Below are 25,976 nucleotides of genomic sequence, written 5' to 3' on the forward strand. Positions count from 1 at the left end.
AGGCAAACCAAATCCGAATCTGTGTATACTTCTGATGCCTAAATGCTATGACCATCAAGGGCCACATTGTATGCGAGGGACTGAAGACGGATCACGACAAAGTAGGGGTCATCGTAACCATGGAGAGTCTGGAGGACATGACAAGAGTCAAGTCTTTCCTTGGACACATGGGCTATTACTGGAGGTTCATTAAGAACTCCGCGCAGATCTCTTACTCACTTGATAGGTTGACAAGGAAGGGAGAACCATTCGTATGGGGAACGAAGCAAGAAGAGGCATTCAAAGAGCTTAAGTTTTGATTGGTGAGTGCACCAATCCTGGCATACCCAGATTGAGACAAGGAGTTCCACATACATGTGGATGCCTCCAACTATGCCATCGATGCTACTTTGGCCTAGGTAGCCGTACAAGGGTTGGACCATCCCATCTTCTTTGCCAGTCGCTTTCTCTCCAAGGCAGAACGGAATTACAGCACGACGGAAAGAGAGGCCCTCAAAATAATATACTCCATACAGAAATTTCGTCATTACCTCCCAACGACACCATTCACATTCTATGTGGACCATCAAACTCTCGTGTACTTGGTAAATAAGCCAATCATTCAAGGGCGCATGAGCAAGTGGCTATTGTTGCTCCAAAAATTTACTTTCACCATCATAGTACGACCAAGGAAAAGCCACATGCTCGCAAACCAGCTGTCCCGAATCAAGTCCAGAGATCCTCCAGAGGGGGTAAATGAAGATTTTCCTAACGCACACCTGTTCTAGATAGCAGCACTTCCTCCATGGTACGAAAGAATTGGTGAATAGTTGTCTACCTCAACATTTCCAAGGGATATAACGCCAAGGGAACGGCAGAAGTTGGCACTAAAAAGAAAGACATTCCAATTAATTAATGGTCTATTGTACAAAATGGGACCCAATCAAATACTCTGAAGGTGCATGATGCAAGAGGAGACCCTCGACGTATTGAAGGAGGCACATGAAGGACTTGTCGGAGGCCACATGGGACCCAATGCCACCGCACGGAAAGTTCTATTGGCAAGGCTATGGTGGCCGACCCTGCACATGGAATCTCGTGAGTGGGTCGTGGGGTGTGATACATGCCAACAAGCGGGCAAGCCGCAGAAAAGGGATTTTATGCCCTTGTTCCCCTCTCAGCCACAAGAGTTGTTCGAGAGGCAGGGTCTCGACTTTGTGGGGCCACTGAAGGTAAGCAATATGCACAGATGTCGGTATATCATCATAGCTACCAAGTACCTTACGAAGTGAGCGGAGGCGAGAGAACTCCTAGATAATACCGTTGTCAGTACGGCAAGGTTTCTCTATGAACAGATTGTAACAAGGTTCGATATTCCCATCCAAATCACCAATGATCGTGGGGTTCATTTTGTCAATCAAGTCATTAGAATTTAGAACAATGGCAGCTCAATTCAAAAAAATTCACAACCAATAAAGTCCGTATTATCCTCGAGCAAACGGTCAAGAAGAGTAAACCAACTAAGTGTTGGTATTAATCATTTACAAATCATGTAGCGTGGAGCAAGAAGATTGGGAGGAGCAGCCTCCAGTAGTATTGTGGGTGTACCGTACAACATACAAGGTGACGACGAGTCACACTCCCTTCCAACTTATGTACGGCCAAGAAGTTGTAGTACCAGCCAAGTACATCGTTTCGAGCCTACGGATCGCGGTGGATAACCGGCTTGGGGGCGCTGAGAGCTTGAATGAACGCCTCTTGAATTTAACACGGCTCAACAAACAACGGATGATGGCGTAGTGGGCGACTGAGGTTGCCCATCGGAGAAGGAAATTTTGGCACGACAAACACCTCCGGTGGGTGAACTTTCGTCCGGGCCAGTTAGTTCTAAAATATAACGGTCGCAACGAACTCCAACCGAGGAAGTTCAGAGTCCATTGGCTTGGACCATATAAAATCAGGGAGGTAGGTAAAACAGTGCAATGAAACTCTCCACATTGGATGACAATCCCATCTGAGACCAAGGGAATGGTTCCAAATTAAAAGTCTACAAAGAACGAGATAAGCCCGTGCTCTTGATCAACATGTTGGGTTATGCTACCAAAGGAGATTGGACAGTTGGTTGGAGTAATGAAATCGAAGAAGATCCTATGATTGTGAAAGAACCATACAAACCTAATGAGAACTGGGTCGATTCGGTCACATTTCTGGAGGAAAGACTGGTGCCCAAACATGTTGAAGGCATCGCAGTACCTCGAAGACATAAACATATCACCAATGCATTTTTTGGTTCTCCAACTTTGTGGGTAAGGTACGAAGGACATTGGAGGAGAAAGGCTCAGTACGAGGGGATCCGGGAAGGATATAAAGCCTATGACATCAATGAGGAGGTTGAGGCGTGATGGAAGGAAGGACTAGCTAAAAAAGAAGAAGAGACGATTGACCTAGAGGAGGGAGTTGACCTGGAAGAGTATGGTGCAACCTTTGGGCCATGCCTAAAAATGGTGATTAAAGGGGAAGATTATTACATGGCAGAAATGCATCTAGGAGAGAGGGAGCCAGCCTCCAACTCACTTTGAAGGTGAAACGGTGACCTAGTGCCAGCAGTATGGCAGACGATACATTGACGGACAATATAAGGGGGTGGGACCAGCACCCTTGCTGGATAAAATTTTCGACCTTGAGTATGTGAGCACATGTTGCGAACAAGAATGTTTCAAGTGGCTTCCATTCACCTGCTAGGGGCAGCACGACTCGAAAATAAAGATGCGAGAAGGGGACCCCCGAGGAGTGAAATGGAAGGTCGCAATCAATGACGAAGAGGAATTGTGACAAAAACAAAGGGTAGAGGCTGGTAGTACAAGAACTAGAAAGCATCTTGGAAGACGGCTCAAGAAGAAAAGAGCGATGAAATTAAAAAGACCAACTAATCCAACGAAGCCAGAAATGCAAATGCACAAAAGCAGGTCCAGGAAATCCAAAGTATGGAAAAAATTTCATAAAATGCTAAAGGTACGAAAAATTAAATTCAAATACTCTTGCCAAGGTAAAATATGGAAAAAATACTTTCAAAAGAAAATATTAAAGTTGGAAAAAGTGAGGCAAGTTATAATTATTAAAAGGGAAGGATTAGAAGTTATTAAAAAATTAAATGGAAGGGGAAAAATAATAAAGTTAATAAAAGAAAAATTATATGAAGCAAAAAAGATGTTTTATAAAAAATTGATAAAACATTTGGTTGCAACCCTAACCCTGAAAATAAGAAAGTGTTATAAATCCTCCCATCTTGCCATTGGAAGCCAATTACGTAGTGGAGAAAGGTGAAGTGAGGTGCGAGTCCCAAAAGGCACGTGGCACAATGGAAGGGCATTGTACGGATCCATATGAAGATCAATTGAAAATTCACAACGTAGAAACACAAGTCATCCATACAAACCATAAGACGGTTGTGGTGAAGAGATCCAGGCGAGGGAATATTGCAGCAAGGAAGTCGTACATACCATACCAAGCTCGTATGGAGAGAGTGAAGGCAACAGGAAGGTTGTGCAGGACAGCGAATCACAAAATTCAGGTATCATGCAAAAACCAAAGTTAGATGTCGACGAAAGCAAGTTGACCGTACAGAAGTTGAAAGTTGCCGAAGGATTGTCACCGTACACCGAGAGTAAAGTTGTCGAGAGTAAAGTTGTCGAAGGATTGTCACTGTACACCGAGAGTCAAGTTGCCGCCGAAAGTAAAGTTGTCGAAGGATTGACTAAGTTCATACCGTACACCATACGGTTCACAACAAACGAAAGCAAGTTGGCTCTTGAGAGCCCAAGTTGCGCCAATGTGAGGAGGTTACCGCGCGAAGCCACGAACGCCAGCTACATTGTACAAACCAAAGAAGCTAAGTGCAAGAGATATGTATGGTCAAGGGAGTCAAATTGTAGAGCATTGATACCGTACGTCGTACGGTTTGGACACATAGGCCAAGGAGGTGCTACGTACGGGAAGTCATGCAACCATACAGGCAGGAGGAGGCCATACGGATAATGGAGGCTGTACAGATTGAGCAAGAAGCCGAATGAGTAGACTCATAAGAAACCATCCATGCCACCACTTGAGACCTTACGGAGGAGAAAAATTTAAAATGGTGCATACAAGCATTGGAAATCCTAGACATGGAAATAAAAACCGTTATAATAACTATCTGCCAGGAACAAATAAAAAGGCCAGTCATACATGTAACGGCCACCTCAAGCATTGCAAACATGGCCAGCAACAGTAAAAGGAAAAACCACCCCCATGTGCAGAAAGATGAACCGGTGACTGCACATACTGTGACATTCGAAATCGTGAATGGAACAAAATGTCGTACCTAGTGGCGAGAGGCTCCCGATGACCACCTATTGAAAGAATCCATGCGCAGAGTAGAGGTCGACAAAGTTATTCAGATACCAATGTTTAACTTGCGAGAATTTGAGCCAGTACTAGGAACTCTAATCGCAGGTTATGACAAGCATTCTAACCGGTCCATTGTTGAATTCCAGCAGCACCAAGTATCTCTATATTTTGGGCCGAGTGAGTTCACAAGGGTGTTCAGCATTCTATCCAAAGGAGTTAAGGTGGCCAAACCGGCTACAAAAATGGAGGACAAACGTTTTTTGTTGCAATTAGTGTGCAGAAATGACCTCACCAATGTACAATGGAAGGGGCTGTGGAATAACTCCAATAGCTGAAGGGTAAAAAAGAGTTATATCGCAATGGTTGAATGGCACTGCATCATGGACCTCATCAAAAGTCGTCTGATGAGAGCCAGCCGATCATCTAACATAGCCGTATGGATGATTCGACTAATGAATGGGATTATGACAGATGTTGTGTATGATCAGGCGACAGTGTTATCTGCCAGGATCAAGGAGTTCCTCACTTTGCAACATAAGACTTTTTACATGGGGCATCATGCCATAGGGCTCTTCTTGGAAGCATTGCGTAAACAAGTATCATCAGATTGTTGGGCTCATTCCAGCCTCTCAGCCGTGTGAAGCCAAACAAGCCACCTATGTTTTTTTGGATGAATCTAGACACTCTCAAAGGAACAGTCGCAGCGAAAGAGGCAATGACTAGATGTGCAGGATATGGATCCATGTGGATGAAGATAGTAGTGCGAGTGAAGAGGAAGACACCATAGAGGTGGAGTCAGCCGAGCGTCAAAGTGAAGATAATTCCTTCCATATGACCCTGCACGGAGAGATAATGGAATTACAGTTAAAGGGTGAGGCAGTGGAGTGTGAGGAGGCAGCCAAAGGGGAGTATTCCGATGAGAGGGAAGAAGATTCTCCCGAAGGAAGGGAGCTTTCATAGCCTACCATACCAACAAAAAAAAACCTACGGCACCGAGGGGTTGTGGGAATTGATGTTTGCGCCCACGCAATTGTCCCCTACTGCACATTTGATAACACCGGGTGGGTTGAGAGTGTCTGCGGGAGAGACGACTCCAATCACCATAGCATGGGGAGATAAACATGTGAAGAGGCCCGCACTAGTGGCCACCATGTCGGTGGTGATCATACCCACCACGAGTGTACAGCAGACCGTACTTGTACCAGCAACCCAAGCCGAGACTGTGAGCAAGGATGTGGAGGTAGATGCCTCCTTGGATAGGTGGTTGGGTAAGCATGCTACAGTGGTTGTACCTCCCTCTCCATGCATAGTGGAGGGCCCTATGGGTGAAAACTTGATGGAGGAAGGAGGGGGAGGTGAGCAGGTTGCAGTACAAGAGGAAATGCAGACAAGGAAGATGAGCAACATGAGAATATGGTCATAGACATCGAGGACGAGAGCACTCAGGTGGGCAACATAGGGACTCGGGAGGAGGATACTAGCAGTATTCGAGTGTCCAGGCCATACCTACGAGACCCCATGGGATCCATCTGCGAGTTTTTTACGGAGTTGGGTGCCTTAATGAATGTCACTCGAGACCTTGCAGCCTTAGCCCGAGAAGCTAACATAGATTCAGTACCTACAGTTGAGGGACTCTTAGCTTTCATGAGGGATGGATGTGCGGCAGAGTTTGCAGGCCACTTCACAAGATGGCCACTTGCAGAGACAGATGAGATGATTCAGAGCTGGAGGCAGATGCTCGCACACACTAGGGAGACACAAGGAGTGTTGGGACCTACATTACGTGGTATGGAGAGATCCTTCACGGAGATTTTCTACAAGATGCGTTGGGTTGAGGCAAAGAGGGATTCTACTATGGAGGTGATCCAAAGTGTCATGAGGGAGTTGGGCCTCCATGCCAAACTCACAGTCGTAGAGCAGAAATTGCGAGCTGAGTTGGAAAGTGAGGTAAAGCGGCAGCAAACACTCTTGGAGAAGCAGACTGCAAGAATGTAGGAGCAGACCAGTCGGGTAGGAGAGATAGAGGAACGCATGGCTGCCCTGCAAGCCCATCTTGAACAGAAGGAGAAGGATATGCAGGAGGCAGTAGTGATGGTGAAGACCGCTCAGGAGTGACAGTTGGTGGTTGAGAGAGATCTACGCCTCTGTACAGAGCAACTCCAATGCCTACAGCAGCGTTCAGCATCCTCAACTACTCCAGGGACGTCCTCTCACCTACCTAGTCCTCAATAGTAGTAGTATGATAGTGTTAGCCCAATTTTGTATTAGTCGCCTGGAAGAAGACTTCTTTTTGGGGGGGCTGATGTAGATGGCAATTATGTTGTCACTAAATAAAGTATGTTTAGTATGTTTTGAAATGGCAATGTAATGGGTGATTAGTTCCCGTAGGTAGTTGGTAGTTCCCAATGGTTGGCCTCTTTGCCAACCGACCAAGTGGTATATAATCTAACATTGTACCAGGAACAGGGGGATTATGATTGAAGATACATTTTGTAACTATTGTACTATCCATTACATGATGCAATAAAGTTATATCATTTTGCCTATGTTGTTGTGATTGTTATTTATGTTTTATGCACACTGTAGTTTATCTATTTATTCTGTGAAGTTAAAACATATTCACCATAGGGAGTAAACATACCTTGGTATTTTATTTTGTGTTTGAGGTGCATAAATAACACATCAACAGGCTCATTGAACAAGTTTAAGTCTCCAATGACCTGCAAGGATTCTCACAACTTGGCAAGTACCAATCACATGACCTCTAATACTTCTCTATCTCATTACTCCACGCAATAAAGCCAAAACTTACATTAAAATCCAAGATAACCTAGCATAATAATCCATATATTTCCTTGGCATCACAAAAGATTAGCTTGGTGTATAAGATGGCATCCAAGAAACCAATGTAATATTAAATCTCCAAGCCTTGCAAATTTGTCTCTGTAAGAAACTTCACAAATTTGACTAACAAGATTGTAAATGCACTGTGAAATACCTAAATGACATCAACAACTAGCTAAGGTAGATAGTTCCACTACAAAAACCAACAATCCCTTGGGGTTTCTCTCCTAGAGTTTCCAGCTTCTCAAGAAGCTCACCAAGTCCAATATGAGAAAATAACCAAGTATATCCCAAATGAGTCTCTCATTGCTCTTTTATGACAATCCAAGGAAGCTTCTAGAAACACATTTCAAATTTCCCGCACTTTTTTATTTTAACTTTGGCCCAAAGAAATAAAATGACCATTAAATTCTTTCTTAGATAACCATTAAAGTCACTTTAAACAACTTATTAACTTAATTATTTTTATGACCCTTTTAAAATAATTAAAATTAGTCATCTTTTTTTTTGACAACTGAATTTTAATCATGTAATTATTCTAAGGTCACATAAAAAGGGGGCATTACAGTCCTCCCTGCCCAGAGATTGCTTGTCCTCAAGCAATCTGAACCTATATGCCAAGACCAATACCGGGATCCCAGATGAATTTGAAGAATGCTTCACTATATCCCTTTTGCATCAATAGGATACAATTAAGTCTAGAAACTCTATCAAACTTTGTCACGCTATGAAGCAGCCCATCCATCATCAATTTCCCACATCCCAAACCTTGGCAACATCATATATCCTAAAGTTGAAAGGATAAGCATAACTGAACAAGTCACCATCACAGGTTTCCATCTCAAAATCAATGTTGTTGGTAAACATCTGAACTGTTTCTCTCGCATTGCCTCCCAAATGTGCTCAATGTTGGCAGCCATAATCATCATTTTCACTAATAACAGCTTACCAACACTTTGTTTTGATTCTTCGTTGTCAATTTGAGCATAATTACTACTGTTTTAAACTGAAAACCATAACTTACATTCTGATTTTTCCAAAAACAGCAATCTAAAAGTAGGATTGCAGCTGCAAGATTGAAATCTACTAACAAGGATAGGGAGGGAGTACGCTGAAATGTCATTAGAGAAATCTGAAATTTCTTTTCCTAAAGTCATTAACTGAGAATTTCCCCATTACATACCAAGAAACACATGCCAACATACTTGAATACGTGCAATTATGAGTATGTGATGGCTAATTTGCATTAAAAGTTCCAGTGATGAAAAACTCTGCGAGTATATGAAAAACCCGCGAGTACTCGCGAGCCCTAGTTGGCCGCGAGTCACTCGCGGATACTCGCAAACGGGTTTTATTAAAAATCGCGGCGAGTTTATCCTGCAAAAATCGCTGATAATCGCCAAAACGCGTGCAAAAAAACGGTGTGAAAATTAATACGAAAGTGTTAAAGTCGAAAAAAACCTAAAAGGGGTCAATTTTATTTCATTTCAAGCCACGACGAGAGGAAAAAAACACGACGCGATTGCAGGCACGACGCATGAAAAAAACGTGCGACTAGGGCAAGATTGCAGACGAAAATCCAAGGGATGAGGGCTATATTGCAGGCATGATTGCAGGTTATATATCGATTTCATATACGTATTAATATACTGGCCCACTGGGTAATACGTTTCGGTTTGAAGGATTATATATGACATTTTTTTGTAATACGTTTTAAGGATTATATATGACATTGTTTTTGTCATGTATAATACGTATATAATACCCACAGTAACATACACATATAATACCCTATTAATAAATGTCCTATATATGTTACTGTGGGTATTATAATATGTATACAAATAAAATATATAAAATGTCCTATATTAGAACGTATTAATAAATGTCGTACTCCTAATAAATGTCCTATATATGTTACTGTGGGTATTATATACATATTAAAAGTTAAAACATATTAATAAATATCCTAATACATGTGAATTAGAGTATATAAATAAAATATATAAATGTCCTATTAATAAAATATAAATGTCCTATATATGTTTTAATATGTATATTGTCATATACAATACTCTAATTCACATGTTGCACTTGTTTTTTGGTTTATGCTATATATTTAACTCAAACTTTGATTTATATATCATGGAAATCAATATATGTTATACAAATTGGTGTAAATGTGTGTTTTTGAATAATATTTTAAAAAAATTGTATTTTCAAAATGTTCGATAAAGTTGCCGAGTATTGCCGAGTTTTTCCCCGAGTTTTGGCGAGTCCCGAGTTTTTTTAAAAATTTGGGCTTGCCGAGTCATTGCCGAGTCCGAGTTTTTCAACCTTGATTAAAACAATGGTACCAATCCTGAAGATTTAATTCTATAAACTTGATTTCATGCACAAATCAACCAAAAGGAGTATCTTCATTATGGCAAAGTCTTCATGTAATATAACCTCCCTTGAGTGTACTCCACCTAGATCCCGTGGACAAATTGGAAGTTTGTCATATCTAATGCCTAGTGTCTTTTTCCAAGTCTCTGTTTCTTTTCCATTTATCCCAACCTAGTAACTATCCCATAAAAGTAAATTAGGAGACCTACATGTTACATATGATGAGCACATGGTTATATTGGGGGGATGAATCAATATAACAACTTTTATCAATTTAAACCTTATCAATCACAATAGCATCATTTACTAAAATTCAATAATCATGCACATGGGAAGAACACAATAACACAATATTTAGATGGAAATCCTTATGGGAGAAAACCACAGCAAATTACTCGCTTATATAATAATCTCTTACAAATTTTGTAGGCTCAACCTACTAGAGGCACCAACTCCTCATTCAATTTATGAGAACTTGACCACTAGAGGCACCACCCCTTATTCAATTTATGAGCACCAGCCCACTAAAGGCACCAACGCCTCATTCAAATTGTCTTCACAAGAGCTATAACTCTCTCCTTCAATCTGCCCTATTCAAATCTGCTATAGACTGATCATAAAACTCTCTCCAATATTCTCCAAAGTCTTTTTAATTTTTGCATGAAACCCTCTTCACACGTCTCATAAAATCTTCAATATTATGCTCATAGAATCTTCATAAATCTGCTTACTATTTAGAAGGATATTACATTAAACTTTCTTACTTTTATCGCCTTTCACTCATCTGCTTTTATATTACTCCAATATACCTCTTCACCAAGATAGGTAACCCTTTATTAGTGTGAAATATTTTAATTCTCCTCTTCTGTAATAAATCAGAAATATATATCTTTTATATTCACCCACTCTACTCACTTTTCTACAACACTTATCTCCACAAATCTCACTCACATCTTATATCTTTATGTCTTCATGAAATGATACATATCTTAGAAAGGAAACAACTATTTGAATGAATGTGTCTTTTAGTTAACAAATCTGTCTTGATCATGTATATATCTTTGTTACAAATCTGCCTTGTCTATATATTTCCTTCTTTATGATGTTCTCTTCTCCTCAAGGTCTGCTACAAGTCTGTTCACAAATCTGCTACAATATTGCCCATAAATCAGCATTAATGTCTGTCTTTCCATTCACTCTAACACTCCTCACAATCCCTTCATAAAATCTGCAAATATACTCCTTAAGATCTGATCTTCACATGCTTGAATATGCTGGTGTATTAATGATATATTTCTATTTGTCTTCCACACACATCTCACTTCTTCCACATCATATTCTCCACATGCCACATATTAATTTATATCTTCATCCCTCCATGCAGAGAGCCATCTCTTTTCACCTCTAAAAATTATAACTCTTCATTTCATATGCTAATCACACCTCTTCATTACTAAATCTGTTTGAATGATATCATAATTTTCTACACACAAATCTCTAATTACAATTTTTTATTCCTCTCTCCAACTTCTCTTTACCTTTATATCCTCCTTATGCCTTTTCATGAAAGGAGGCATCCTTTGAATGGAAACAAACTTTCATAAAGTTGCGACCATTTGTTAACAAACTACTTTTAATTCAAACCTTAATTTTCTGCCTTTTATAAATTATATTTGCCTTAAATACTAATCATGATTGCTGTTGTTCACAGTATTAAATCAAAACATAATTGTTGTTTTATCAATCATAATCTTGAATTGTTGTCAATGCATTTTCTCTTAGTTTATCCTCAAAAGAATTGTTGCCCTCTATATAATCCTTGCTGCACTTTTCATCACTGCTCCTTAATATGGTTATTGCTTTAATCATTATCTCTGCTGCTCATTTAATGTATATCTCACACTCATGCTTGAATGATTATACTGGCCTTTGGCCTTAATACAATTATTGATTTTCTCCTTGAACCAATGATAATAATCTTCTCATCTTTGACATTAATATCTTTGCTTTGATATTAGTGAATTACGCCTTGACATCAATGACAATTTCTAATTGTCATGTCTATTCACTTTGACATCAATATCCATCCCATTCTTATGTGATCAAAAACATGGTCAAATCATCTATATGTGGGCTGAAAGAAAAATGATATGCATGCCTTACAATGCAATCAATGTGAAATGCATCGGCAAGCTCCATTGGAAATCCTCAACAATCACTAGGATTCCATATCTCACCATCCTCTTCACCAGAACCAGGCGGTGTGTCACAAATCAGATCATGAGGAGATCATTTTGCATCAAAAATGGAAGATGTATCACCATGTAAACTCTGTTTGCCCTCATGATGATTTTCCCAAGTGTTTTTTTTTTAATCAGTAAAACTTTATATTGTATTGATTCATTTTCCCAAGTGTTATCAGCATGATCTCTCTGATAGTAGAGATGCCACAGCCATTGAGTGATTTTTCATCATGCTTCGTACTCCCACCATGTTTTCACTGCTCCATTCTGATACAATTACAAGTTGTAAATCTGCTATCCCATGAAGCAAACCTGTCAATCACCTATGTTCTTGGATCCCTTATGTTCAAACCATCAAACACACTAAACATGAAATGAAGAACATTTCTCAACAAATCACCAATTACACTCACACATAAGTCCTCAAATCCACTTGGACAAATGAAGACAACAGTGTTTAAGTCTTAAAATCTGATTTATAACCACCTCAGGAATGCTTCTGCTATTATAAATTGTAAGATCTCATCAACATTCAATCTCAAATTGTTATAGTGACAATCCCAAGCACACAAATCCTGCACTCAGCTGCTATATTCAATGCGAAGTCTGATAATTTCATGATCAGCATTATAGAACAACCTTTAAACATTAACGTGTAAGCTGAAAACATTTGAACCAGGTCAGAAAATTCTATCATTTTCTGTACACTGACTCTCCTTAGTATGAATCATTATGCAATAATTCAACCCTATGGAGTTCATCAATCCTTTCAACTATTTGCTTGATCTCCATAACCCTACATTAGCTTCTTGTTACTTGGGAGTGGCTGAAATACATATCTGATTTTCTGCTTTGTATAATGACTAGTGAGCCATACTTAGCTGGAAGCAAAGTTCAGCTGCCTCTTTTTTCTTGTCTTCAGTTAACTTGATGGCAAGATCCTATCCATGAGCAATTACAAGTAATCAATTCATCATTTCTAATGTTTCTTTGATCTTGTACAATTGTGTAATAGTGACTCCACTTGCAACTCCTTTTTGCCTCTCCTCAATTTGGACTTTACAAATGAGATCTTCAATGTATTTATGAGTACTATCTACCCTTGTTAACACTTGCACAGCTTTCTCTTCTGTAGCCACAAATTGGTCCTTAAAATCTTGCTATGCTAAAGGTCTTTAATCAAATTTATCAAAGTGACTTGGGCTGCCACACAATAAAATTTCTGATTTTCTTTCATTTGTAAGAACAATACCACCACCAAAATCAACTGACTCACTAGTTGATGCCTTGCAATCCTCAAGTAAAAATGATGGGACAGCATTACGATCAAAAACAATATCATCAAGGGAATCCATCTCTTCACAATTCTTATCAATAAAAATCTCAAGTCACCAACATAGAGAGTCGTGTATACCTCACTTGCAGATGCAACAAGTGATTATTTTCCCTTAAAACCCATTGTATCACTCTGCTGGAATAAAACTGTGTTGGTTTTGTCTTCTTTGTTGTTTGTCCATACTTCCTTAGTTGCTGATTTAGCTAACTCCAAATCACCAAATGCTTCGATCTGAACACTATTGTGAAGATCAATGCACTCCTCTCCATCAGTAGAGGCACATGAAGAATGAGCTTCATGCTCATTTTTAAAAAGCATCAGGACCATCAGGAACAATCTCCTCTTCTTGTATTTCCTTGCAAACCTCCTTAACAGATGGCATGAGAATATTTAAATTTTCAGCAAGCTCAACATTAGCACATTCTTCTACTGAAATGTCTGGGTAGGTACTTGGAAAATCTTTCTGTCTCCCCTTTCTAACCTATCCTTCTGTGTCTGTTTGTTCTTCCTCTAGGGCAGGTTCACCTTTTATTTCCCAATTGAATGATTGTTTATTTATTTTCTTGCTTCCTGTTCTCTTCTTATAGAATGATCTTTCCTTTATACCTTATTGGCGAAAGAGTCACCACCTTTCACCATCGCTGCATTTGGAAGAGTTACAACCCTTCATCTCTAATCGCTGTCATGAAAAGCTCTTAAATTTTAACTTAATTTTAATTAAATTCTTTTATTTTAGGAATCACTGCCACCTTTATTAAAATCGTCTAAGTTATAAAATTAAAGGGCTGTGATCTTGTATTTCATTAAAGCTGCAATCTGGTACTTGGAGGGGACAAGACACAATGGATAGTTAAAATGCTAAAGAATAATCTATCACGCCCAGCAATTAGGCAATATGGTCGTGTGCCAAGACAATGGAGTTGCACCCACTGCAACATGCTAATAAATATAACTAATTGCACTATGACCGACATTATGCAAAATGACCTGTCAAACAGTAAGGCCTAATGGAGGATTAGGTAACCACTCAGCATGACTAGATTTAAATACAACACGACCAACAAGGTGGAGAAATTGACCTGAACTTTAAAGCAGCCAATAAGAACATAACTTTAAAATTTAAAATGTTTTCATCAGACAGTAATGTTAACTTTAAATTTTAAAATGTTTTCATCAGACAGTAATGTCTAATGGATAATCAGATAACCACTCAACATGACTAGATTTACAATACAACACGACCAACAAAGCGGAGAAATTGACATGAACTTTAAAGCAGCAAATCAGAACATAAATTTTAAAAGTTTTCAGACAAGCAAACATAAGCAAGAAGCACCTGAACAAAAACAGCTCAAGGAACAAACACTAGGTGACACCCCATGGATTATGAAGCCCCAATCTGTCCCGCAAAATTCTACAAAACTATTATGAATATAGAGTATGCAAGCTACCATTATGATATAAAAATATTTTACTTTTCAGTTGTAAAATCAATTCCAAGACGCATATTTTTAGGCATATCTGACTTGATTGGAGAGGGATTCTTCTAGAAGCCTATAATAAGGAAATTTATTTTAGATTATTCAACTATACAAGAGGAAAGGAGAGGGGCCAAGCATGCAAATACATTCATCCACAGCTAAAATGCAAGTACAAGGATTTATGGTGCACTGCTAATGGCGAGGATGATTATTGGATACATCCCCAAGCCAACCCCAAATGACATCAAATGCAACCTATAACCTCACTCGCTATTACTAAAAGAAGAAAAGCAAGCCTTCAATACCAAAATTGACCTGCTGGACCAATTCAGAACCATGAAATGATAATGGAATGGATGCAACAATTGAGCAACATCCATTTCAAAAAAAATCTCCGACGAAATCAAACTGCTCTTGAAAATGAAACAAGAAATGTACATTCAAAAGTGTGATCCTCCAAAGAAAACTTAGACTCCAAAATATATATATATATTGGACCTGATTATTTTTCCTCGCAGGAATCCATCTTAGAACTAATCTACAAGAAATGAAGAAAACAAATAATATATACATATATATGATTATAGGTGTAATTTAACTTACCTTAGTAAGATTGACATAGAAGAAAAGGGGATTCTTGGTATTGGACACCTGGATCTTGTTCTTCTTCTGGTTATCTTTCAACTGCATGTTGCCCATTTTCTGGTTGATTTCCTCCATTATTTTCTTCTCGGCTCAACTCAATGTCCAGAACCTTCAACGCAATTCCAGATATATCATACTAATGTGTACCATTTAACGTATATATTCCGTTTGTGAGTTGATTTGAAATAAAAGAGAACGCAACTTTTACCATTATGTGCTTCAAGGAAATGCTTGTGCTAAATGTTTCTAGAAGGCAATGGTGACCAAGACCATGCTAGACAAGAGACGCAAAGCGTCATGTTCCTGCCGAGAGTTAGAAATGAAGATGGTAAAGAAGAAAAGAGAATGTGCATTTTATTCATGATTTAAAGAAATGCAAATAGTGCTTTGAATTTTTCAATACGGTGTAGAATTAGGATGCACAATTTTTTTGACGTTTTCTAGGAGGGAGAAAGCTTATACAAAAAATTGGAAAAAGATTATACAAAATGTTTTAATGAGAATTCCTAGAAATACATTGCGATTATATGCTTTTCAAAATTGAACCAAGTGGGAATAAATATATGCCAAAAGAGGGCCAGTACAAGAGGTCAATGTTTCTATTCAACATTCAGTAAAGGAAAAGGTCTCATTTTAATAAACTTATATCTGAAATTATGATGCTTTCATAAATATTCCATCAATCAAATTTTAAATGTATTTAGAGCGCCACGTCTAAACACAACTCCAACGCCATGTAAAGAATAGTATGGAAAGCGTAGAAGCATAGCCAAGGCATGTGAACTGATTAAATGGATGTTGTTATATGCCTTTGTTGTTCGTTTGTAGAGTTTTATAAAAACTACCAACAAAATTAACATCTACCAATCGTAAAGTCATAAATGAATCTATATAATGAATTTGTTACAGACCATAGGTTAAAATGTTTTGGCACACGATTCTGCAGGATAGATTAATTGTTCAGGAGCACAATGAAAACATTAGTCTCCCAATAGGCATGCTTGCAGGATTCACTATTTTTTTCAATTCAAATTAACTCTATCTAATATACTTTATTTTTAGAAATATTTTGTTCTTATTATTTTCAAAAAAAAGTTCTTATTAATATTTTGTTCATTTTGTATCTTTTGTCAAAGGTAAAATTAGAATTTCATAATCAATATAGCATAGTTAATTAAAATTCTTAATACATTTATATATTTTAAACTAATTATTACTAAAGATTACAATTATTATATAATTGTTTTAAATATATTCAAATATTTAATGATTAGTTTATTATTATTTTATAGTTATTTCGAATTATTAATAATTATAATTGTAACTTAATCTACATAACTTAAATTTCAACAATATAATATAATAATAAAGAATTTTAAATCTAATTTTTAATGAAAATTTTACAATTGTGTTCTTCTAATTATTTTCATATACTATTAATTATAACTCAAAATTTCATTATCTAATAATTTATAAAATATTTAATCTAAAACCAAATCTCTAAATTTTAATATTATTATGCTTAAAATTTAATTTCTATTTTAAATCAATAATAATAATTTCAACAACAAAGATAATTCTAATTTTGAATGGTTCTTTTCACCTAAAACCAAGCTTTTCTCGTCCACTCATTCAATCAAAATTTTGAATTTATATATATATTTTATTTATTTTTTATTATTAAATAAAATAAATATTTTATTTGTTTGTCCCAGACCTAACTAATAACTTAGACGTTAGTGCATTCCAGACACCAAAAACCAAACAGAAAAAAGCACGAAAAAATATTATAGGCTGACGACGTGCCAGCAGAAATTGCTCTACACATTTTAATTACCTACGTGCATCGTGTATACATGAAAAGCATAAAAATTCAAAGTCAAAAATTCACAAATTCACAAATTCAAAAGTTTTAATGCAAAATGTTAATGCTTGATAAACATTTACCAATCAAAATACTATTCAGCTTTATTTAATCTTGACGTTGACTAATATAAATGCTATGCATCTCCACATGGCAATTTGAATGGGAATATAGTCCACATGCCTCACATGCATCTGTGTAAACAGTCCACGTGCCTTGTCTGTGTTTCCACATTTTCATGCATACAAAAGATCACAAAAGCTTCATTTTCTTCAAATTTTACGTATTGCATTCCTTGTTCAAACGTTCCCGTTTCAGAATAGACGAGAGGAAAAATTGTAGAGTTTGGATTTACGCATGCCTATTGCATTCGCTTGAAATTTTTCCTTAACAGCTGAACGATGACAACCATCTGGAGCGCACTGAAAAAAATGGCTTTTTCTGGTTTAGCCCACCGTTGTTTAATGTTTTAAGCTTTCAGCAAAATAAAATCCTATCCATTAGAAGTTACAAGAGTTTCAATAAAAAGGAGCGCATCAAACTTCGGCGCAAATTCATCTTTATCACACGATCTGCAGTGCAATTTCTCTCATGGGTGTCTCTCCTCATGCTGTGCACAAGTGTAAAGTCTCCGATTTTGTAGGAGAGGATAAACAACACGCTACATCTCAGGATCGCAGTAAATTTTCTGAGGCTAATTCTTCGCATAAGCTTCCTTCATGTTCAAATTTTGGCAATAGCCTTTATTTGTAGTAGTTGTACAGTGCTTTGTTAATAAATTGTCTCAACAGGTAGGAGATTCAGTAATTAAATTGAGAAATGAGTTTTTTTGTAACACAGGTCTTTATATGCTGCCATTGCTATATAAAAATTTATATTAGAAACAAAGTCCTGCCTTTCTTATAGTATTAAGTGTCATACTAGGAATCTGTGTTGAAATTTTTATCGAAATTCCAATGACACCAGACTCTTGCCTGTGTTATCTTTAAAACTGTTATATTAGAAATCTTTGTGTAAATTCTTACGTCAACATGTCCAATGACAGCAGTCTCACCTTTCTGATTCTTAAACTGTTATGCTAGGAACCTGTGTTCAAATTCTCACCTCAACATTTCCAATGACACTGATTCATAGGCAATTTCTTTTTTTTCCTTTTCATTTTAATTATTCCATTTCTTAATCTCCTATTTTTTAATTTGATTATGTTTGCAGAAGTAGACCAATTTTATTCCCTATGTGATACAAGGTAGTATGTTCGGCTTGCAATTTTTCAAGATCTCTGTTGTTTTTCAGCTGTAAATTTGATTTTATGTGGCGAAAATTTAGCTTCCTTTTGATGTTCTATCTCAAATTGGTAATTATGTAGGCTTTCAAATGTATTTTTTTACAGATCTTAGATTTACAGGGTTTATTAAGTCTATAAATAAATTACTTTTACTTTCTAAGTAGAAAATTTTGTTCTTTTTGATATTTTCCAGTTCCCAAGGAAAACAGTTTACTGAAATTGCCAAAGAGTTTTGTAATATTTGTGGTAAACTTGTGCCATAGTTTTACCATGCTCAGAATCTGAGTAAAGTCAGAAGATATCATTTCTACTGCGGGGTTAGTGGTTGTACTTGCAGAGAATCCCATCGAATTTTCTGGTCATGTCTAAACCTTCTAAACATTTATTATTGAGCCATAGAAACAAACTGTTGAAACATAGCATCCTGGGGCAATATTTTCTATTTGCATGTAATTTCCCACAACTTTCTTAAGCAATTCAAAGAAAATAAGCCTGGTTTTGCAATTTGTGAACGGCCATTTTTTTTATTATCTAGTTAAATGCTTTACCTCTTCGATTTGTGTAATCTTTAAAACTTATTTTTGATTCTTATTTTAATCCTTTTTGATTTAAGATGCTTTTCATATTTTTTTTAATCAGGAATCAACAATTGGAGCTACGTTTTTCTCTCAGACACTTGTTGTAAATGAGACAACTGTAAAATTTGAGACAACTGTAAAATTTGAGATATGGGACACTGTAGGATAGGAAAGATACCATGGATCCAATGTATTATCAAGGTGCTGCTGTAGCTATAATTGTATATGAAATATACAAATGCGTTAGGTAATATTTATCACATAATATGGTTTTTTAAATGGAATTTTTTTGGTGATTGATGGGCTGTTATGATTTTGTACATATTATTAAAAAATATGAACTGATTTTAAGAGCAGAAAAGTTGTTATGGATTAATCGATGAAATATAAAACTAATTTGAGTTTAATTATGTTTCTAAGCTAATCAGGGTTTTCACTACAATCATTGGTGTGGTGCAATATGGGTTTTGAGCAATTTTCATGTCTTATCTGTGAGGCTTAATGTTCTGTAAGATGAATCTGCTCAAATTTCAAGCTAATTTTTCTTGAGTTTATTAAAACACAAGAGTCGGTATCCGTCCAAGCGGATAAAGCATAACTGGGTATGCATTGAACCTGAATTCAATAGCACCAATTTGCTCAATCCCTAAATAAAAGAGACAGAAAAAAGAAACAAAGAAATCAAATGTTAAGTGACAAATTATAGAGAAATAATTGGCATGATAAGTGAATAGTGTACAAACATCATCTTCAGAAAAGGATCAAGGGCAGATTAAGACTCATGTGGGATCTTCAGCTAGAAGACTTGATTTGGGATCTTCAGCTGGAAAACAAATTGCCAAGTTGAGATTATCATCACCTCCCAGAGCAAAAGGACACCAGCAAGCATTGAGTCCTTCTAATAGAAACCTTCCGGAACATTCTTGGAAAAACAGTTGTGAAACATAAAAAGCTAAAAATTGGTTATGTTTCAAGTACCTTCCGGAACATTCTTGGTAGAACATTTATGAAACATAAAAGACTAAAAATACTGTAATCTGATTGGATAGAAAAAACAAAGTTTAAAAAATAAAAAAAATCAACAGCATCATCCAATAATAATTAAGTAAAATAGTTTACTGTTAATTATTAAATATTTTTATTATTGAAACATTTGAAAAAAAGTAGAAAGCTGAAAAATACTTTAATATGATTGGATAACCAAAAATCAGTTTTGCATCCAACGGATGCGATAGTTACCTGCCTGTCGGCAGGAACTAAATATTCTATTCATTGTATTTTTAACACAATTATAGAGCTGATGGTTTAAATCATACATTTATCTTTAAGCTTAAAAGTGTTAAACATTCAGAATTGTCTAACATTCTTTAGACTTAATACATTGCTTAGTGTGTGGGATTTAAGATTGGCCACAACTAGAATGTGAAGAAAGGAACTCTAGCAAACATGAACATAAACCATCATTGTTTCAACTTTTAGTGGAAACACCTTTTATATGTATGTATATAAGTTTTCTCAAAGGTTTGTGTAGTCCTGTATATTTAAAAAGAGTTGACAAATATCAATTTAGAGTTATTTTAAAAATATTATGTTAATTATTAAATATAAATATTTTTAACATATAAATGACTATTAAATTTAAGATAAAAGTTATGAGATTTTTTTTAACACGTATATTCTATTTATTCATTTTTTGTCATTATTGGAAAATGTCTTTCAACATTAATAATAACTAGCATACCTAATTTTAGAGGAATATAGGTAAAGTATGTCAAGGATATTACATTTGTCCATTATTGCACTTAAAAAAATATTTCTATTTATTCACCAAATCAAAAAATCTATTAACGCCCATTAACACCCATTATTATTATTATTATTATTATTTAGATTCATCTGTATCTTTATTTGTATTTTTTTTAATTTATTTTATTTATTTTTTCATGCATTTAAGTATCACAAACACGTCAAATTAAATGCTTCCAGTTTTTATTAAGAAACGTTTTTGCATCCATATGTGAGTGTAATACACCTTCAGCGTAATAAGTTATGTGAATAGTTAATAAATATTGTTGTAATGTGGTTGACAAAATAAGGATATATATATATAGGGAATAAACATTATAGATATCATGAAGATGTTGTCAACAAGAACAAACTAGTCCATCCAAAAGACCATACTGGACGATAGACTCATGTACAAAACTTGATCAGCTATACATCACTATGTCTCATGAAAAGGACTCAATACAACATTAAAAAAAGTGACTCTATATATGAGTATGAACAAAATAACATTCCTCTACAAAAATAACAACCTAGGGTAACTATATGTCATTAACAAAAAAGCATTTTGGGACAACTGTAAGCTAGGATTCATTGGTCCACTTGGGTTGTCCATCCAAGGGGACCTTCCATCCATATTACTATTTTGCCATTGTTGATAGGGACTGCTCCATGGGTTGTCAGTTGAGCTAGGTAGTCCCTCTCCATCTTTTTGCCCTCATTAATCTCATGCATAAAGATGTTAGGGCATTAAAAAAAGGGGTTCTTTCCATATTGAAATTTCTTCCAAGTGTACCCGTGGGATATTTCTGAGGTGAATACTCTTGAATGTCCATCCTCCAAGAATCTCTCGAACTTTTTCTTTGCCAATCTCATTACAATATTGACCTGCACATCAATATGGGAAAAAGTGAGTCTTCTTAGAGACTCAATAAGCATCCTACCTTTGCCCTGGTACGTATCCTCATTCCTAAACTTCCATATATACCATAAAATTTCACAGGATAATATAAGTTCTAGAACAAATTACACTTTTTTTAAGCCATGAACAAAACTTGTAACAATGTCCATAATATTGACATTATCATTAATAATAATTCCAAATAGGAGACAAATCTCCTTAGTTATGGTGCATTCAAAGAAAATATGGTTAGTAGTTTCTGCCACTTTGCATGCACTACATATTTCAATTGTATGTTGGTCATTCCTGAATGGGAGTCTGTTCAAAATAAATAACCATTTGAAACACTTCTTCTTAGGAGCAGTGTCGTTGCTCGATAATCTAGTAAAGATATTTTGCCACTGCTTGTTAGAAAAATCAATACACCACATAGAATTAATAGGAGCTATAAGACCTATATTACAAAATAAAGTATTATAAACTAGTTTTGCTTTGGTCCTCATAAGAGGAGTGTCATCCGTCTAGGTGTAAGAAAGAAACCTGTCATTGTTTATCCATACAAGGTTTAGGGAGTTGGAGTACATTACAAGCCTCTCTTAGCATAGAATAGGTCCTCCCATTAGGTGTAGGAATCTAAAATTTTTGAGACAACTCAACCTACAAGATTAGATGATCATTAATAATAGTATCTTTAAAACAACATACACCTTTAAAAGTCCAACTCTTAGTAGAGAAGTCTTGAATGAGAGAAAGACGTCTACTTTGTGGATAAGATTCTACCAGATAGACCTTTCCCCACATATAATGTCACTATTACTATTGACCCTACAATTGGAGACCCAAGACCTAACAAACTCCCATGCTTTCCATATTGCCTTAAACACACAAGAGCTCGATGTGGAGACAGGGAAGTTCCCAGCGATGAGATCACTAAAGGGGAGAGACTTCCATGTTTTGGCTTGTTTGGGTACAACCATCCTTATGTTATTTTGTACAAGCACCTTCCAAGGTTCATCTCCTTCCAGAGCATGAAAACTCCATTTAGCAACAAGAGCAATGAAAAATTGAGACTTTGTCATGTTTTTATCATCAAAAACTCTTAGGTTTGACATCTTTTGGTTTGCATAGTAGTAGTGATGTATTGTAAATTGACTATATGTATTCCATGTGTTAAACTTGAACTTATGAAATCATGTTTGAACTTTGTCGGTCTATTCTTGCAGCCATGCCCTTTATTCCTGTAGCCATGTTGTTTGTTCCTGTTGCTATGCGGATTATTTAGGGTAATATCATATGTGAATTAATAGTTGTGTTAATTAAATAAAATGTGTATGTATGTCCTTGTATGTTGTTTTTGTTGTAGTGCAGGTAATAAATGATGTCACAATCAATATTCTCCTTTTGCGCCTGAAGAAGGAAAGATTACGCAAGAGATAACTAAAGATCAAATTGAAGAGGAGTTGAGCGAGCGCAAGGTACGGCATAGGCGGAGCAGCCAAGCAACACTACAGAAGTTTAAATTTAATATGCAATGAATTTGCAAAACACCGCCACGGCATGCAAAGACTACGGTTCAGTTTAGATCCACGTTTCCTGTAGCCAAGCTCTAGTTATCTTCTTTATCAGTCAATCATCTGCCTCTTCTTCTAGGCGTGATTTGTGTTGTCTATTATAGTTGATCTTCTCTTTATTAATAAGCTCTTCCTTTTTCTCAGAGGTTAGACAGAAGAGAAAGGAATAGAGCAGGGGATTTTTAATAAGCATTTTTAAGTTTCTTTTCAAAAACATGTAATCACTTTCCAGAAGCAATGAATAAAAATCATGTTGTTCTGATCTGTTAAAGGTAGTTTTCTGGAAGCTTGATATCACTCATCCAAGGGGGCTCACTTGGTGAGTGATCATGTGTGTGCTCATTGAAATTAGTTTTTCTTTAGTTGCAATAGAAGTTCTTGCTTTGATTGTTCCTACAACCACTGGAAATAGATCCACTGATTGTTCCTGCAGCCAAGCCAGAGCAGAGTAATTTCTGTTATCTATATTAAATCTTTCTAGCATTATTTTTATAAGTTTTTTCTTGTAGCCTTTCATAATTTCCATTCTTGCCTTTCATTTTCGCATAATGTTAGGTGATGTAGTAATGTAGAATAGCCATTGAAGGAACTTAGTGCATATATAGTGCAGACCCATTTCAAGTACTACGTCCCTAGGTTGATAACTAAATGAGCACTAGCCATGAAAATAGTAACTTTACTAGATGAATTTCTAAACTTCGGGTTGAGACTTCAATTAGAGTTATTATTATTATTGTTGGAGTGACCCTTTTTGGCGTCATTGTCGAGGATGGTGTCAAACTAAGAACCTTTTATGGTTATTATTCTTTTCAGTTTTCAGTTAATTGTTTTTGGTATACCTGATCATTTGAAAAATTTCATGAATCTGCATGCATAGAAGAAGAAGAGACCCCAGAGGTAGATTCCTGCCCACTTACTCTAATCATGCAAAAGATAATTTCCCAGATATAAATCAGTTTGCTGAACTTTACTAAGCCACACAGAATTTGAACCATCCTGAATCTGAATTTCCAACAGGTAGTCTTCAGTTCCTTTTTGGTCTTCAAGAAGAAGAATTTCCTATAGTAACTGTAGCGTCCTAAAATTGCGACACTTGCAATTTCGACTGCATTTGGGTCTTCACGATGGCGATGCAACACGGAACCTGAATGGAGACCTCGAAACTTGTTCATGACATCAAAAACTGCATTTTTCTGCACCCTGGCCTGATCCCTCCTTGCACCCTGCTGTCCCGGGAGGTGGGACCATGGCACCCAGCGCCCTGGTCCCTGGCCCTATTTTGGGCCCGGTCTCTTTTGGGCATCGGGTCTTTAAGTTTGCAAATTGGAAAATAATCTTTCCTAGTCGGCCTAAGGTCGGGAAAATCAGTCTATCAGCCCTAATTGACAAGTATATAAACTACATTTCCTCTCCCATTTTGAGGAGGAAGGACATAGATGGAAAAAAGGTGGAAGCAATATTCAAACATTCAAGCATTCAAGCATTCCTTCAAGCAATTGAGCATTCTAAGTCTCCATTCAAGGCTAAGTGTTGCATTCAAGACAAGGATTTAACCATTGAAGAGGAGATCACTTACAACACATTACATACAACATACATTACACCTTCGCATGTAAGAATACAAACATTCTTACAACAAGGTATCAGTACTTGTTTACATTACAAACATTTACATTTACAGCATTCTCATTTCTTGGTTAATTCCAAAACCGGGGTTTGACCTAAAGGCAAACCCCTCATCCCTAACCCCCCAATCGTCCTCTCTTTTCTGTGTGTAGGTTGCAGGTACGCGGTTGTAATTGAAGATATGGAATCCTTGTGCAGAGATGAACAAATCCCCCTTCATTTCACGGATTTTTCGGAGGACCGTGTGCACGCCGGGTGCCATCGTCCCGTCAACTTTCGCTCAAATTTGCAGAATAGCACCGTCTCGATATTTTACAGCTAATTCCAGGTCCGCAGCTTCATCCTATATTCCTATCTTTGTTTATAAGTGAATCTTTCTCACTTTTCATGCATTCCTAGCTTAATCTTTCTATCCACATTTCTTTACAAAAGAGGGTATCCTTGATGTCTTAACCCTTGAAACTCATATAGAATCCAATCTTGCATTGCGTGCGATTGGATCTTGTGGGTTTCAACCCCGCTTTTGAATGTAAAGTCTCTCCTAAGTGAAAACCATCAACCCTAGTGACTCTCCCTTCTCTCTCCTTGGAGTTGGGGAGGGGAGAACGACTAGGGTTCGATTTTTCCGCTTTACAGTAACAACCCCCACAAGTCCAATGCAAGGGAACCCACCTCCTGGTGGGAATAATCCACCACCACCACCAAGTCCAATGTTTGAGTTTCCCATATCTGATCGGCATGATAATGCTAATCTCAAGAACATTCTAGCATCTTCACTCCCTAAATTCTATGGATTAGTGACTGAGGATCGAGACACATTTCTGTTTGAGTTTGATGTTCTCTGTAGGAGTTTTGACTATACTACAGATGCCCATAGACTCAAAAAAATTCCAGCCACTTTGAAGGAGTCATCCTTGAGATGGTTTATGAGCTTGGGTAGTAGCACAATCAATACATGGGATGAGAAGAAACGGTTGTTTCTTGCAAAATACAAAGATTATTGTAGAGGTATTGATCGTCATGGTGATAATATCTTTAGAATGATGTAGACTGAAGATGAGAGT

The 25,976-nt window shown here is 36.8% G+C and overlaps 1 protein-coding gene across 4 annotated transcripts in view; it reads right to left on the reverse strand.

Moving 5' to 3' along the window:
* The window catches only part of LOC131037554 (uncharacterized protein At2g34160), a 52,839-nt gene extending 37,316 nt beyond the window's left edge, over nt 1-15,523 (reverse strand). For 2 of the 4 annotated variants that reach the window (XM_057969751.2, XM_057969749.2), the window contains exon 1: nt 15,261-15,521. In XM_057969751.2, coding sequence (XP_057825734.1) covers nt 15,261-15,377 — 117 coding nt within the window. In that variant the 5' untranslated portion in view covers nt 15,378-15,521. Of the gene's footprint in view, nt 1-15,260 lie in introns of all 4 variants that reach the window. The other 2 variants (XM_057969750.2, XM_057969748.2) reach the window with 2 other exon arrangements.
* Between the last annotated feature and the right edge of the window lie 10,453 nt (nt 15,524-25,976).

The sequence above is a fragment of the Cryptomeria japonica genome, chromosome 6 (assembly GCF_030272615.1).
Source record: "Cryptomeria japonica chromosome 6, Sugi_1.0, whole genome shotgun sequence".
NCBI classification, from domain to species: domain Eukaryota; kingdom Viridiplantae; phylum Streptophyta; class Pinopsida; order Cupressales; family Cupressaceae; genus Cryptomeria; species Cryptomeria japonica.